At 45.5% G+C, this 16,973-nt stretch overlaps 1 protein-coding gene across 2 annotated transcripts in view; it reads right to left on the bottom strand.

Annotated features, from left to right (window-relative positions):
• Positions 1-16,973, bottom strand: part of LOC120535975 (cell surface glycoprotein MUC18-like) — a 74,905-nt gene that overhangs the window by 4,381 nt on the left and 53,551 nt on the right. For both annotated transcript variants that reach the window (XM_039764226.1, XM_039764227.1), the window contains exons 6-12: positions 15,808-15,987; positions 15,482-15,609; positions 11,342-11,492; positions 11,110-11,228; positions 8,040-8,181; positions 7,817-7,944; positions 5,937-6,069 (exon numbers count right to left, since the gene is read on the bottom strand). In XM_039764226.1, the coding sequence (XP_039620160.1) occupies positions 5,937-6,069; positions 7,817-7,944; positions 8,040-8,181; positions 11,110-11,228; positions 11,342-11,492; positions 15,482-15,609; positions 15,808-15,987 (981 nt within the window). The remainder of the gene's footprint in view (positions 1-5,936; positions 6,070-7,816; positions 7,945-8,039; positions 8,182-11,109; positions 11,229-11,341; positions 11,493-15,481; positions 15,610-15,807; positions 15,988-16,973) is intronic.

Here is a 16,973-nt window from a genome sequence, read left to right as displayed (position 1 = left end):
ACTGCAGATGGATTACAATATTCAGTTCACCTGACCCTACCTGCACAGCCAGCATCTACCCCTATGGCACACCTTCACTGCAGTGTGCCACTTACAGGGTCTGGGCCCATTTGTATCATAACATAGGACCCTCTATAAGGTCCGTATAGACCACCCTGTGCTCCATCACAGACGAGCCTCTTACTACGTCACTATGCATCACCCTTAACAGGAGGAATGGCTTGTAAAATGGTCATCCGTGAATGACTACATGGTGACGATGACAGTTGAAGTCCATCGAGGTTCACTCCAAAGCCCTTTAGTGTTTGACATAGTCATGGATACAGAAACTCGAAAAATAAAGACAAGGACTACTAATGGAGCTCCAGTCTGCTGACGATTTGGCTTTTAAAGAAGAAAAGACCTACCAATGGAACACCTAAAGAATACCAGGATTACCAATCGAGCCCCAGACTACAGATTGTGGCGATGCGGGTTCGACTCCATGCTCCTATTGCTGTTCAGGAGCCCTTGAACCCAACACCGTCGATAATGTCACCGAGATGAGCGGACACATTGGGACAAATCTCTCAAGGCCAGGGGATATTCCATAAAGTGCTTTTATTCAAAACAATCAAAAACCAAAAAGTGCAAAGTCAAAGTTCAATAAATAATTCCATAAAATCAAGTGTCCAGTGGGGTTAAAATCAACAATAAATAAATCCTTTAAAACGCAAGGTTAATATATGCAGCAATTAAAACGCAGTCTCTTTCGCTCCGTTTACTCTCCAGCCCACCTCCGTCTCTTTCTCCCCGGCTCACCATTACTCGGAGACCAACAACCACGAGCTCCTTCAGTTAACCTCCATCGGGAAGTCACTGCCAGACCGCCGAGGTCAACTCTCCTCCCTCGATCCTTCGCGCACCCGCAGTCGCTCCTCAGATCCTTCGGGAGGGCACCTCTCCTGCTCACCCCACTCACTGGTACATTCAGTGAGGCGAACTAGCCCCTAGAGCGCAACAGAATAACGCTCCTTCGCGGGACTCCAGCTCATGGCGTTTCCACCTTTCAGGTGGCCGGATCGTCACCAACTGACTGCTTTTTCCGACCTTTTACTGCATCCGCTTTTCTCTCTCCATCAACCTTTCTCAATTCTTTTTCTTCATGATTTCTTTCCAATTTATCTTATCTTTTTCTACGATTTATCCTCTCTTTTTCCATGATTTATCATAACTTTTTTCTCCCACTCTGGTCTACCTCCGTTTATATATACACATATCCCCCCGTCTGCCTCCGTGAGCACAGCGCCTTAATTACACACCGCAGGAAGCAGGGTCGCTGCTGGCCAAATGGGTGCCCTAAGCAGAAATTTACTGTTGTGCCGCCTCCCCCAGATATTACGGAAGTAGAAATAAAATAATAAAAAAAAAACACCTACAATAGGGGCCAAAATAGAACTTTATTCAAATAAAAGTAAATACATGAGGGCGCGCGCGTCATCACGTGTGCTTAGCCTACTCTGCGTTCACCGTAAAATGCAATATATACGTTTATATTTTTGTTTATTTGTATATTATTAATATTAATTTATTATTATTATATATAAAAACGATTTTTTGAGCAGCTGGGATGGTGCCCCCCTGGGAGTTGGTGCCCTACGGAGACTGCGTACTCTGCGTATAGGGAGCGACGGTACTGGCAGGAAGCCAATGAGGCAAACAAGAACGACCGCACCCTCACGTGCAGGTGCGACTCGCTCCAATCACCCCATTAACTCCCCGCGGTTGTGCAATCGCGCCCACGGAGAACGACACGGCTATACGGATTTAAAAAAAACCTGACTTTTTTCGGAAGCCGCGGACCCGCTATATCACACAGATGATTTGGCTTTTTAAAATGACAAGGGCTACCAGTGGAGCTTCTACAAGCAGATGATTCAGTTTTTAAAGAAGACCAGGAATACCAATGGAGCTCCAGTCTTCAGATGATTTGGCTATTTAAAATGACAAGGGCTACCAGTTAGGGAATCCATTCCCGGGAATTTGGGAATCCCACATGTCATTCCCAATAATCCCGGTCTCCCAGGGATGACACAGTGCACGGGCATCTCACATGTGAACGGTTTTAGAACGACCACCACTTATTTTTAATAAAACTACTGCAATATGTTGACACCAATAAAAGACTAACCTTATCTACAAGCAGTTCATGCTGTCATATAAGTACATGTATCTAGTTAGCTGCGATAATAAGAGCGTAGAAAGCACAACGTGTCCAGCGTGCGCACCTTCGTGCAGAGTACGCCAGCCGCTGAGAAAGCACGCTCTGCCTCCACTGGAGTAGGCGGCACAGTCATCAGATACACTTGATCTAAACAACGCCTGCGTTTGCCGTTACTTCAGCTTTTACTGATGCATCCAGTTTCTTGTCATCATTCTGTGATGACAAGTGTCTTGGCACAGGTAATGTGGATGTAACAGACTGACGCATTGCAATTTCAAGTTGCTGTTCAAAGCTGTTGTCTGACAGACGTCAATGAAGTCTGCCCCGTCCCGGCATTCGTGAGCTGCAGAGTGCAGACTCCTCCCAGTCCACTGTGCTCAGTCTTACTGAGAGCCGAGAGACTGACGACTGCTGCTGGTCTGTTGTTGACTGATTTAATCTGCAACACACTACACCGTGGACCAAAAAACCGTGCCACTTAATTTTTTTCAACTATAACTGTGGTTATTTCTTGATCGATTTTTACACTTTTACACGCTATATATGCGAGCTTGGCCGTTCCTGGTTTCCCGGGAATTACAGCAGTTTCATTCCCAGGAATCCCGGGCTCCCCTACTACCAATGGAGCTTCTACAAGCAGATGACTCGGTTTTGGCAGCTCCTTCAAATTCACAGCCTGGTTTTAGCTTAGCCGTGGCACCGTTTATAGACAAGTGAATACCTTCAATCAATTGAATTGACCACATGTGGGACTCCAAACATCTCAATGATCACCAATGGAATGGGATGCACCTGAGCCAAAGCAAAGAGTCTGAACATTTGTGTCACTGGCATGTTTCATTTATTTTATCTTGAATACCTTCTCAAATATTCACGCAATTCGGTTACCACTTTGTCATTCTGGGGTGTTGAGTGTCACTTAATGATGTAAAATAATAAATGTAAATGTTTTTAGTACAGGGCTGTGACATAACAGAATGTGACAAAAGTGAAAAGGTCCCCCGTGATCCTGTGTTCGGATATACAGTAATCCCTCGCTAAATCGCGCTTCGACTTTCGCGGCTTCACTCTATCACGGATTTTATATTCAAGCATAACTAAATATATAACGCGGATTTTTCGCTGCTTCGCGGGCTCTGTGGACAATGGGTATTTTTACTTCCTGTACATGCTTCCTTATTTGGTTTGCCCAGTTGCTTTCATACAAGGGACGCTATTGGCGGATGGCTGAGAAGCTAACCAATCAGAACACGCAGTTAAGTTCCTGTGTGCTGAATAACAGTGTTAACCAGGAAGTCTCGTCTCGCTCATTCAGCATCAACGTGTTTCGCTGTGTAAAGCCCTTCATTAAGTCTCCAAAACGATCTGCTCCTGCTACTGCTTCAGGGTCTGTGCCCAAGCGCCAACGGAAGATGTTAACGATTGCCGAAAAGGTAAACGTTTTGGATTTGTTGAAGGAAGGAAAAGCTACACCGCTGTAGGACGCCATTACAGCATCAATGAGGCTACGATTCTTTTTATTTAAAAAGTAGGAAAGGAGTATAAGATCTACGGCCGCAGTGTCCTTTTAACCGCGGTGCAAAACAAGTTGTAAGTGGATGTAATAAGGCAGTAGTCTGGATGGAATCTGCTTTAGGGATTTGGATTGAAGACTGTCGGATGAACAACAACGGCGGTGCTACACAATCGCCTGAAGTGTCTCCTTTACAAGAGCTGTAACGCTCTCCTTTGTTGTGCAGTAAAATTAAACTCCTCGTAAACGGACAAGTCATTGTTGGTGAGTAACCATAATTCATTTTCTACTTACAGTACTTAGTACATGTACGTACGTTTAGTGTCACTGTACACACATTTACTGTATGCAATTTTTCTTGCATTGTACGTATTTATTACTGGTGGTCTGTCTATCGTAATGGCTGTAACATATGTGATATCGGAGACACTCGATATCTTTAAAATAATATTTAGGTTTTACTGTATATAAACAGTGTTTACATACATAATTTCAATGAATCTTACCTAATATCTAAGAGAATACAAAGGGTTTATGCTGTATAACTGCAAGGACTATTTATAAACAGTGTGGGAGAGTTTCTAAGGGCTTAAAATATATAAAAATAACCATATAAACATATGGTTTCTACTTCGCGGATTTTCACCTATCGCAGTTAGGGGTCTGGAACACAACCCTCGCGATCGAGGAGGGATTACTGTAGTGAGTTGGACAATGACTGACTGAAGAGGCCCAAATACTTTCTGAAGGTGCTGTATTGGCAAAATTCTTGGAACCTGGGATGGGTACAAGAATCCACCATCCTTTACCCCAGGCCCCCTGGGGGGTCTCCTTTGTATCCCAATGGCCTGCACATTATCCCCTCGCCGACATGGTCCATCACTGCCCACGCTCTAGTGCAGGGGTGGGCAAAGTCAGTCCTTGAGAGCCGCAGTGGCTGCAGGTTTTCATTGCAACCCAATTGTTTCATTAGAAGCCAATCGTTACCAATCTCAGACCTTAGTTAATTTTATGGCTTGTTAGTCTACAATGTTAGGTTCTTATTTTGTAGATCTTTTTCCTTTCCATGAACATCATCCAAATGATTTGAAGCCTAAAACTGATCATTTTCAGTCTGTCACATTTTTCTATTAAGTGTTTTATTAAATCAAATCAAAAAGTGCATGACAAACACACATGGACACAAGCTAGATGGAGAACTGCTGGCCGCTTTGTCATCTTATTGCTAATAAGGAGCCATTAACACACTGAATGCAGCAGTTTAAGATTGAAATAAGCAATTAAGGGAGGGGAAACTTAACAAGCAAGACCACGAAAATGAAGCATCAAACTATTAAGTAGTAAGTGCGTCATCAGCAATAATTGACTGCTCATTAAGAAACTGAGCTGGAACAAAAACCTGCAGCCACTGCGGCCCTCCAGGACTGACATTGCCCACCCCTGCTCTAGTGGACCTAATGAGTCACTAAATGAAGTCACATTATCCAACCCGCTCTATCCTAACTACAGGGTCACGGGGGTCTGCTGGAGCCAATCCCAGCCAACACAGGGCGCAAGGCTGTAAACAAACCCCAGGCAGGGCGCCAACCCACCGCAGGGCATACACGCACACACTAGGGACAATTTAGAATCACCAATGCACCTAACCTGCATGTCTTTGGACTGAGGGAGGAAACCCACGCAGACATGCAGGGAGGACCTGGGAATCAAACCCAGGTCTCCTAACTGCGAGGGAGCAGCGCTACCCACTACGCCACCGTGCCACCCAAGTGAAGAAGCACCTCATTGGAAATAGAAGTATCACTGGTGACCTCTAGCGGTACAGCTTTGAAACGCAACTGGTAAGAGTACAGGATTTTGGGCATTCGCGTATCACTGGTGACCTCTTGTGGTTGTAAGATTGAAATGCATGTATAAAAAAGCAAACACCTTAGCCATTCATGGCAGCATTTTTAGGAGTTTCTTCACGGACACGTGGTGCAGGTCCGTGTTTATAACAAATCTCTTTATGTTGTTTGGGGGAGACAGGATAAGAGAGAAAAAAAAAAAAGAAACTCCACGCAGACCTGGCTAAGGTTTGAATTTAGGTCATCCACATCTCTGCCACCAGCAACAAGCCATCAAGACCCTCCAATGATTCTTGCTACGCTGTCAGGATTCATTTATCCCACTGCTAAAATTTGATCGACTTACTGGAACGGGACCACCGGCCACACTCACCGATACTGAAGCTGAAGTGGTGTTCGGCGCTGCCCAGGCTGTTAGTTGCAATGCAGCTGACCTGAAGACCATCGGCCAAAACAACTGGCAGGGAGCTTGAAACGCCCTTCTCGTCACTTTTATGAACTGGATCCTGCAAAAAAGAATTAAAAGATGTCCAGACGTGGGCTCTCATTCTGCTCGGACTTTGTTTTGAGCTCTAGAGCTTTGCCAGGAGACGATAAGAAGCATCTCTTGGAGGCAGCAGTTTTGTGAAAAAGTAAGTGCACCCCGTGGCAATAGTAGTCTTGGTCAGCATATCTGAGCGGGGTCCACGCAAGCAGGGAGGTGCGCTCAGGGGAGGCAGTTATCATGAAAAGTTAAAAAAAAAACCAAAACGAATAATGATAACCTAAAATAAATGTGTCCACTAATCTGTGCTATAAATTTGTTTCCTGTATGATTCTGGTCATTTGATAGTCAAAATCGCTGAAAGGGGAGAACCTCGGACTACGCTGTCCCATCACACAGTGACTTGATGTGTGCGGCGCGTGGCTGCTGCTGTCTCACTGTGTGTCGCCGATATAATGTTTGTAGGCACGTTCATTACACACCCTGACTTTCCACAGTCAGGCTAATATCTTTAATGACTGTGTGTGACTTATTTAGTCTTGCTGATCGGACATAAAAAGGAGACCTGGGTTCGCTTCCCGGGTCCTCCCTGCGTGGAGTTTGCATGTTCTCCCCGTGTCTGCGTGGGTTTCCTCCCACAGTCCAAAGACTTGCAGGTTAGGTGTGTTGGCGATCCTAAATTGTCCCTAGTGTGTGCTTGGTGTGTGGGTGTGTGTGCGCGCGCGCCCTGCCCGGGGTTTGCTCCTGCCTTGCACCCAGTGTTGGCTGGGATTGGCTCCAGCAGACCCCGTGACCCTGTAGTTAGGATATAGTGGGTTGGATAATGGATGGATGGCTCGATTATAAAACCGCAGTGAAAAGGCGCAAGATGAGGCAGACCGTACCGTGCTGCCCTGACGGGGGCGCATGTGAGCCAAACCGGTGCTCGTTGCTGCTGTTCTTCTCCGCAGAGGCTCTCGGCGCCAAGAAGTTAGCGACAGCGGAAAGTCAAGTGCACTGCAGCGGTCCGTTTATTTTTATTTTTTGTTCCAAGTGACTGCCAAAACGGAAGATTAAGACTTTTAAAATTAAAGGAAAATAAGGAGGACTTTTACAAGAAAGTGACGGAGATTTTCCTGGAGAAGAATTTACAAAGAAAGGTAAGACCATAAACGGTTTTGAATTTGATAGAAAATGGGATCAGACTAAGAAAAAAGGAAATCCAAAATTTCAAAACTAAATTTTGACCTTAAATAAAATATTCTTTTGTTTTTCTTGTTATCCTGTTGTTGAACAGTCTATTAAAATCGATTAACGCATCAGAATTAAAAGCTGTTAAAAACAACTAAATATTTCAATTAAGGTTAAAATTGAAATCCATTTTTTAACACTCTATACTTTCATTTGTATCGAATGAGTTTGAATTGTGGAATTGCAAGAGCAAGTTTAGAGCACATGGAGGATGAGGAGCAAACGCTCTGTCCGCTCTCTCGCTGTTATAAACGTAACGTTCTTTCCTGTACCTCACCTGTGTGTGTAAAGAATGCTGACGAGATATGAAACATAACCAGGAGTCAATGTGCCAATTGCCGAGTGAATAAGCTTTTCGGTTCATATATTTGTAAATCTCTGCCAATCCGTGTGGTTGCCTTGCTTCTCAAACAAATGTGTGATTGCCCGTCTTCTTAGGTCAAGTTTGTGCTGGGATCTTTCCTTTTCTCAAGTTCTTAAGGAGTTGTGGTACCCATTAACACCAGCAGAGGGCAGCACTGCCTTTGAGGCGCACCTACCTCTGTGCCATCTGCCACCTGCCACGTGATCTTCGGCTCCGGGAATCCTCTGGCCCTGCAGGTCAGGTTGATCTTGGTGCCAAGGCGGCCTTCTACTGGGTCTGCGGGGGCATCCAGTATGGGCTTTCCTGCAAAAAGTGGAGCGACAAAGCAATTCAGTTGGGCACAGAGCCACCTGCTCACATGAGTGGACCTTCTGGAATTGAAGAACTATGCAACTTGCCTCTTACTGTGACCTGGATGGACTTGGTTTCTTCAAGGCCTGGCACGTCGGGTATGCTTACTGCACAGGTGTAAAGTCCTGATGACTCGAATGAGACGTTCTGGAGGGTCATGTTGTTGTGATTGCTAATTTCAGTGCCATCCTGGGAGTGAGAAGGAGAGGCAGAGTGAATTATTTATCGAAACCTGGACAATTGAGCCATTGTTGGCAGAAAAAGGTCAGTGGCAGAGTGTGCCATTCAAGGGACAAAATATGGGCATGGTGTGGATGCACAGGACTGAGGTCATCTGTCAGCTTGTCTCTCCTAGTTTGGTGGGTTTTAGGTAGTGGGCTCTTGAAAATGCTAAGTATTAGAGCATCTTCAATGTGTTGGCATCATAGATGGCATGAAAACTGGTGGAGTCTGGGCATTGGTTGATGTGATCAGGCATCTCCAGTACAGTATAAGGCCACAGGGGGTTTTCAGTAGGGGCCCTCCTTTAGTAAATACATATGATGATGTCCCTGGGCAGGTGTGAGGGTCCCTTTTTGTATGAAAGCTCCACCCCCCGGGTTGTTTTTTGGGGTCTAAGAACTCTTTGGCATGTGGGTGTTAACTGGTGTATGATGGTTCCCCCATGGTGTGGCTGTTGCTATGAAATGGTGCCCCCTGCATGTGCATCACTGTGAGTTCCTTTGAGGTCTACCCTTGTTTGTTAGAGTGCCCCCTGGCCATGTGGCTGGTAAGAACTTCCAGGCATGTGGGCACTGCATGACTGTACCAGTGTGGTGTTATGGGTCCACAGCTCATTGAGAAAAGGCCATTCATTTTAAATAATCACCGCACCCGAGGCGGCTTCGTGAGGGGGGCGTTGTTGTAGCGAGCCGCGGGGCAGTCGTCGATGTGGGCGTTTCTCACCGTGTGCACAGGTGAGGAACTGCCCATATTCGTGATTGCTCCCGTGGCTAATGCTACAGCTGTGATGGCCCCTCGCGTTTTAAAAGAAGCGCGAGTCAGTTGTGTGGAGAAAGGAAAAAAATGGAGAGAGGATAAAAAGAGGACGGAGGTTACAGGGAGCGAGTGTGGAAGCAGGCGGTGCCGGAGAGAGACAGACACGCGGTGCGTGCATGTGGTGAGCGCGCGATCGAGCGCAGCTGCGAGGAAGCTGGGTGTTAGGCCGACACCCAGACGTTTGAGTTGAGGTTGCTCCCGCTGAGTGACCAGGTAGCGGGAGTGCCTAGAGGAAAGCGACGAGCCGCAGAAGGCCGTGGAAAGGCAGCGGAAGTCGGGAGGCTTGGTGGTGGAGTCCCCAATGTGTGCGTCCTGGCTATTGGGGTAACCAAGTTCTCGGGGACTGGGATGAGTGCCAGACCGAAGCCAGGGATCGGGAGGTCTCCAGTCTCGCGTGTGTTGTAGGAGGGCAGCTGCAGAGAGCGTCTTGCCTGCTGCTAAGCCCAAACGGGATAAGCAGGTGAGACGCTAACAGAAAAGCACCGGATTTGTTATTGTTTTAAAGATTGCTTCCTAAAGAAGATTTTAACCTCTCGTTTTAAAGGATTGTTTTTTTCTATACAGTATATTGGTTTTACTCCCACGTTCTTTTTATGGATTATTTATTTACTGAACTTTTGAATGAACTGCACTATTTATTTGAACACTTGTTTTTGTTGACTGTTTTTAATAAAAGCACTGTTGCACTTTTACCTTCCCCTTGCTGGAATTATTTTCCTCCACTGACTAGCTCACTCGGTAACATTATCGACGGTGTTGGGTTCAAGGGTTCCCAAACATCAAAGGGAGCGTGGAGCCAGAACCCACATAGTCACAACCAGCTCATAGTGCCCCATATGTGTAGATGTCAGAAAGCATTTGATCATCAAATTAAAAGAAGTGGGAGTTCAGGGTGATATTTTTAGATGGGTGCAGAATTGGCTCAGACACAGGAAGCAGAGGATGATGGTGTGAGGAACCTCATCAGAACTGGCCGATGTTAAGAGTGGTGACCAGCAGGGGGCAGTGCTGGGGCTGCTGCTATTTTTAATATATAGAAATGATTTATATAGGAATATAAGTAACAAGCTGGTTAAGTTTGCAGTTGGTACCAAGATAGGTGGATTAGCAGATAATTTGGAATCCGTTATATCATCACAGAAGGACTTGGACAGCAGACAGACTTGGGCAGATTTGTGGCAGATGAAATTTAATGTCAGTAAATGTAAAGAATTACACACAGGAAGTAAAAATGTTAGGTTTGAATACACAATGGGCGGTCGGAAAATCGAGAGTCCACTTTATGAGAAGGATTTAGGAGTCATAGTGGACTCTTAGCTATCGACTTCCAGACAGTGTTCAGAAGCCATTAAGAAGGCTAACAGAATGTCAGATTATATAGCGCCTTGATGTGTGGAGTACAAGTCACAGGAGGTTACGCTCAAGTTTTATAACACACTGGTGAGGCCTCATCTGGAGTACTGGGGGCAGTTTTGGTCTCCAGGCTACAAAAAGGACACAACAGCACAAGAAAAGGTCCAGAGAAGAGCGACTGGGCTGATTGAGGGGCTACAGGGGATAAGATATGGGGAAAGATTAAAAGAGCTGAGCCTTTACAGTTTAAACAGAAGAAGATTAAGAGGAGACATGATTGAAGTGTTTAAAATTATGAAGGGCATGAGTCCAGTGGCTCGAGACTGTTATTTTAAAATGAGCTCATCAAGAACACGGGGACACAATTGGAAACTTGTGAAAGGGTAAATTTCGCACAAACATTGGGAAGTTTTTCTTTACACAAAGAACGATAGACACTTGGAATAAGAGAACAAGTAGTGTGGTAGTCAGTAAGACTTTATGGTCTTTCAAAACTCGACTTGATGTTTTCTTGGAGGAAATAATTGGATAGGACTGGCGAGCTTTGTTGGGATGAATGGCCTGTTCTCGTCTAGAGTGTTCTAATGTATGTAAAGTGTGTGCCAGCTATTCCTACGAGAGAGCGCCCCCTGGCTGTGGACATTGCCCTTTGTGTAGTTGCCACTCTGCTGTGAATATTTTTGCCCAGAGTCAAACCTTTGCCTGACGTCTACACGCCGTGCCCACCTTACTCCAGGAGATGCGTTTGCTCTGACCAGAGGATAGAGCATTGCAGGCCACCGTCACACTTTTTCCCACATCAACTTCGGACAGATTTCCTGGGGTTAGTACAATGGGGTCCATGACTGGAAAAGCACAAACAGATAATGAGCACATTATGCAGCGTCCGGCTCTCGAGGCTGAGGGTCTTGGGGAGACTCTGCCCCTCGTGACCTTTGTACCCCCTAGCTGTACTCACAGTTCACATCAATCTTCACGTCGTCCTGAATCTCAAGATCTTGGTCATAATCGAAGACCTTACAGTGATAGACGCCACCATCCACCCGTGTCACGCTGGGTAGGACCACCATGTTTCCTTCAGAGATCAGATCCTCTTCTTGATCGTCATGCTGTTAAGGGAGAAAGCACTCTGTGAAACATGGGGGCCGGGTATGCTGGTGGCAGAGCAGAATGCTGCAGGATTGGGGAGGCATTGTGTGGCATCTCTTTAGACCACACTGGAAATGAAAATAAAAATCTGGTGGTGGGGGTGCATTGATCCTCCATGATATGCTCCAAATGGGTGTGAATGAGTCAATCTGCATTCTTACCACTGGGGGGCACAATACCCACCATAACTCAAGACTGGGGGTGACTCTTCATCCAGGGAGATCAGTCAGTAGATGAACGTGCCAGTCCTAGAGAGTGGTGCCCTATGGCACAACATATGCCAGTTAAGGGGCAAAGGTGCCCAACCCATGTAACATGACAATTTGTAATACATGCCAGTCAGCCCTCTACTCTGCTGAAGATGACCCCTGTTTAATGTTGGATGTGGTCTCTCCTTACATATAAAGGGGTCACTGTCTCTACTAATTAGGCTGGCAATACTGACAGGCGACCCTTTTAGTTATGTGCCAGTTATGAGGTGGAGGGACCCGCCAGGTGTATAAAAATGGCTGCTCTGGCGGCATCACCCTGCATATTAGGTGGGCTGCCAGCCTTGGAGGGTACTTTTTGTTAATTATTTGGCATTTGGGGGACGGTAACCCTGTATTGTAGTGGAGGGGATCACTCCGTATATTAAATGGCTTGTGCACAGAGATCACCCTGTAGTAGACTGCCAATCATGGGGACATCCCTTCATATTAAATGCCAGTTGGCATAGCAGCTCTGCACATTAGGTGAAGACTTTGGACTTCATGCTCTGAGGTTGTGGGTTCAAATCCCACTACTGACACTGTGTGACCCTGAGCAAGTCACTTCACCAGCTTGTGCGCCAACTGGAAAAACAAAAGAAATGCAACCAATTCTGTCTCAGATGTTGTAAGCCACCTTGGATAAAATCATCAATCAAATAAAAATAATAATATAATAATTATTATTATTACATGGCCAGTGATCACCAGAAACATAAGTTAATCTGCCAGTCTTCATTGGCACGAGTGTGTAATATACAGTAGACCACATGGGGGCAGTAATGTGCTGTATGGTATCTAGTGAGGTCATTTAGCATATAACATGACCACTCTGGCAGCACTGCCAGTCTTTGAGGGTGCCAGCTTTTAAAATATGCCAAGTAGTTGCTGACTCTGCCCACTTCCATGGCTAAGCTGAGGAGGATCACCTTTTATTTTATTTAGGTTGCTGTTTTTGGGTAGGTGCCCTTTTTTAATATATGCCAGTTGGGTGGGTGCTCATGACTGATATTGGTTAGACTATCAAACTTGGACATGCCAGTCTTTAATACATGGGTGTGTTGTAACATATTGTGTGGTAGTTATGGTGGTCACTCTGGGTATTACATGGCTGATTTAGGAGGATCACTGCAATCCGAGTTAATATGCCAGTCTTCAGAGACACAAGTATGAAATATACATTAGACCACACGGGGGCGCTAATTTGCTGTATGGTATCTGGAGTGGTCATTCTGTGTATCACATGGCCACTCTGGCAGCATCGCCGCATACATTTGTTAGTCTGCCAGTCTTTGAGGATGCCAACATTTAAAATATGCCAGGTAGGTGCTGACTCTGCATGCTTCTTTAATATATGCCAGTTGGGTGGGTGCTCACCATGGCTGATTTGGGAGCATCACCACATACAGTCATGTGAAAACATTAGGACACCCTTTGAAAGCATGTGGTTTTTTGTAACATTTTTAATAAATGGTTATTTCATCTCCGTTTCAACAATACAGAGAGATTAAAGTAATCCAACTAAACAAAGAAAACTGAAGAAAAGTCTTTTCAAGATCTTCTGTAAATGTCATTCTACAAAAATGCCTATTCTAACTGAGGAAAAGATAGGACACCCTCACATGTATTCCCTCTTAAATTGGCTCAGATCTCACACAGGTATATCACACCAGGTGCACATAATTAGTAGATCGTTACTCTGCATGTTGAATGAGGCTTGCCCTATTTAAACCTCAGACATTTAGTTTGGTGTGCTCCTGACTGTTGAAGTGAGAGTGAGCACCATGGTGAGAACAAAAGAGCTGTCAGAGGACTTCAGAAAAAAGATTGTAGCAGCCTATGAGTCTGGGAAGGGATTTAAAAAGATCTCAAAAGATTTTGAAATCAGCCATTCCACTGTCCGGAAGATAGTCTACAAGTGGAGGGCTTTCAAAACAACTGCCAACATGCCCAGGACTGGTCGCCCCAGCAAGTTCACCCCAAGAGCAGACCGCAAGATGCTAAAAGAGGTCTCCAAAACCCTAAAGTGTCATCTCGAGAACTACAGCAGGCTCTGGCTACTGTTGATGTAGAAGTACATGCCTCTACAATCAGAAAGAGACTGTACAAGTTTAACTTGCATGGGAGGTGTGCAAGGAGGAAACCTTTGCTTTCCAAGAGAAACATCGAGGCCAGACTGACATTTGCCAGAGATAAAGTTGACAAAGACCAGGACTTCTGGAATAATGTTCTTTGGACAGATGAGTCCAAAATTGAATTATTTGGACACAACAGCAGAGGACATGTTTGGCGTAAACCAAACACAGCATTCCAAGAAAAGAACCTCATACCAACTGTGAAGCATGGAGGTGGAAGTGTCATGGTTTGGGGCTGCTTTGCTGCAGCAGGACCTGGTCAGCTCACCATCATAGAATCCACGATGAATTCTACTGTGTATCAGAAGGTGCTTGAAGAACATGTGAGACCATCAGTTAGAAAATTAAAGCTGAAGCGGAACTGGACCATGCAACATGACAATGACCCAAAACATACTAGTAAATCAACCAAAGATTGGCTGAAAAAGAAGAAATGGAGAGTCCTGGAATGGCCAAGTCAAAGTCCAGATTTGAATCCCATTGAGATGCTGTGGGGTGACTTGAAAAGGGCTGTACGTGCAAGAAACCCCTCAAACATCTCACAGCTGAAAAAGTTCTGCATTGAGGAGTGGGGTAAAATTTCCTCAGACCGATGTCGAAGACTGGTAGATGGCTACAAGAACCGTCTCACTGCAGTTATTTCAGCCAAAGGAGGTAACACTCGCTATTAGGGGCAAGGGTGTCCTATCTTTTTCCTCAGTTAGAATAGGCATTTTTGTAGAATGACATTTACAGAAGATCTTGAAAAGACTTTTCTTCAGTTTTCTTTGTTTAGTTGGATTACTTTAATCTCTCTGTATTGTTGAAACGGAGATGAAATAACCATTTATTAAAAATGTTACAAAAAACCACATGCTTTCAAAGGGTGTCCTAATGTTTTCACATGACTGTATATTAGTTAGACTGTCAGACTTGGGGGTGCCAGTTTTAAATATGTGTGTGGTTGTGTAACATATTGTGTGGTAGTTATGGTGGTCAGTTTGTATCTTGCATGGCTAATTTGGGGGAGATCACCATTTGCTTTAACCTATCTGCCACTCTTTGGTGTGCCAGTGTTTAATACTCTGTATGCCAGTGGGTAGGCTGTAACATTAAATTTTGCCCACTCTGTACAATACACAGCTGAGATGGAGGGTTCATGCCATGCATTCATTAGGTTTTCGGCCGCACTGTATGTTTAATGTCATATATTAATTAGGCTGGCAGTCTTGGACTGGTGCCCCTAATTAACAGTGGGGTTGTTGTGTACTGTACCACATTGTATGCCACTGTTTGTGTTTTTTTCTGTATTTGTAATGATATGTGTATATGGACCACCCTGTATGTAGAGCTGGTAATCTTGGGGTGCCAGTGGTCAGAGCATTACTGTATACATTATTTATATTGCCGGTCTAGAAGATGGCACTAGGTCTGTCATTCTGCCAGTTTTGAGGTTCATCACCATATAAATTATGCTGCCATTTTGGGGCGGAGGTGGCGTCACTAAGACAAAACCCTTGAGCTTCAAAGATTGCTGAAGATTACCGAAGTATGCCCACTGGCATTGAACCACTACATGCCCCTCACCATGACTCTGGTGAAGCTGTAAGGCAACTCTGGGTTCCCATCTCCATGACAGCGCAGCGTCACCATGTCGCCCTCCTTGATGGGTCCTGACGGAGAGTCCACTGTCAGCTTCACCTTCTCCACTGGATCTGCAGAACATCAGGAGACAGAGAAATGACCACACAAGATCAATGGGTCTGCCCAAGGAGTGCCCAGTCTGGGTAAGCCTTACTATGGCTCCCTGCTGTCACTGAACACAAGCCACATGTCAGCCATCTGTCTGTCTGCCTGCATGTGGTCAGCCTTGGTGAACTGGTGTGAGGATGCAACTCAGGGGGCCTGCTTACAATAGACGTCGACGTGGATGTGCTCCGACTCCATCATGCTCTCGCCCTCTGGTGTCAAATAGCTGACCTCGCAGTAGAAATCGGAGTTGATGTCCTCCTTGGTCACTTTGTAGTACAGCGAGCTGGTGACCGTGAACAGACCGCTGGCTTCTTTCGTGACCTGAGTAGCCACATTTCCACCTGAACAGAACCATAAAAGACAGAGCAAGTCAGACTGGGAGAACTTGACTGGTCAATTGGCCAGAGTGGGCTGGCCAGCCAGCAACAGAGGACCCCAGCTTGGCTGGGCTCGGAGTGGCCACAGTGTCCACCCGTACATATGACAGAAGCCAGGGAACGTTATTAGTGAGGGTCTCACTCTGGGATCCTGCAGAGGAACCTACAGGTCAGTGAAGCAAGACATTCGAAGAATGGGGGGCTACTAAGTTTTTGGTGGGTCGGCTAAGGGCATCAATGGAGGTGGGCTGCTGTTCTGGCAGATTAATATATTTGTTATAAAATAGTATGATGAATTCTCATTAATTGTTCTGAATTCATTTATTAAAAAAAAAAGATGATCACAAAAGAGAAATGGGGGTCCACCTAAACAGGGGGGGTCTCATTTTGAGTCTTAGGCCTTTGAGGGCCTTTTAGTTTTGGGGCAGTGGTAATCATGAGTTAACAAACTGGGGGAGTCATCTAAAAGCATTTCACTTAGGGGGTCAGTTTATGGTGGGGAACTCCACTGACCAAAGGGGTCTTCACCCTGGAGCCACTACAGTAAAGGGTCTTGAAGTGTGAACGATGGATTGTGGCTATCAGGGTATAATGCGCTGGTGGTCACATAATGAGGAGGGTCTTTCAGCTGAGGGGAGGTGCCATAGCTGGTGGTCAACCTAAGTGAGGCTTCACTCTGGGGTCTGCATAGTATAATTGGCAGGTTATATACTGGGGACTGTAAAGTGGCAATGCTGGCGTAACAGAATGTGAGCCCCCTAAAAGGGCTTTTTTTGTGGGGATTCAGTTTAGGGTGGGGAACGCCAAGGCTGATGACCTGGCCAAAGGGGTCTTCACGCAGTAAAGGCCTTAATGAACTTCTAGGGCTTCACTGTAACATGTGGGGTTTTACAGCCTGGAGGGGGACAGTGTAATGATGAAGTCAGAACTGGGGGTCCATCTATAATGGG

The sequence above is a fragment of the Polypterus senegalus genome, chromosome 9 (assembly GCF_016835505.1).
Source record: "Polypterus senegalus isolate Bchr_013 chromosome 9, ASM1683550v1, whole genome shotgun sequence".
Lineage (NCBI taxonomy): Eukaryota > Metazoa > Chordata > Cladistia > Polypteriformes > Polypteridae > Polypterus > Polypterus senegalus.
This window is presented reverse-complemented; position numbering and strand designations above follow the sequence as displayed.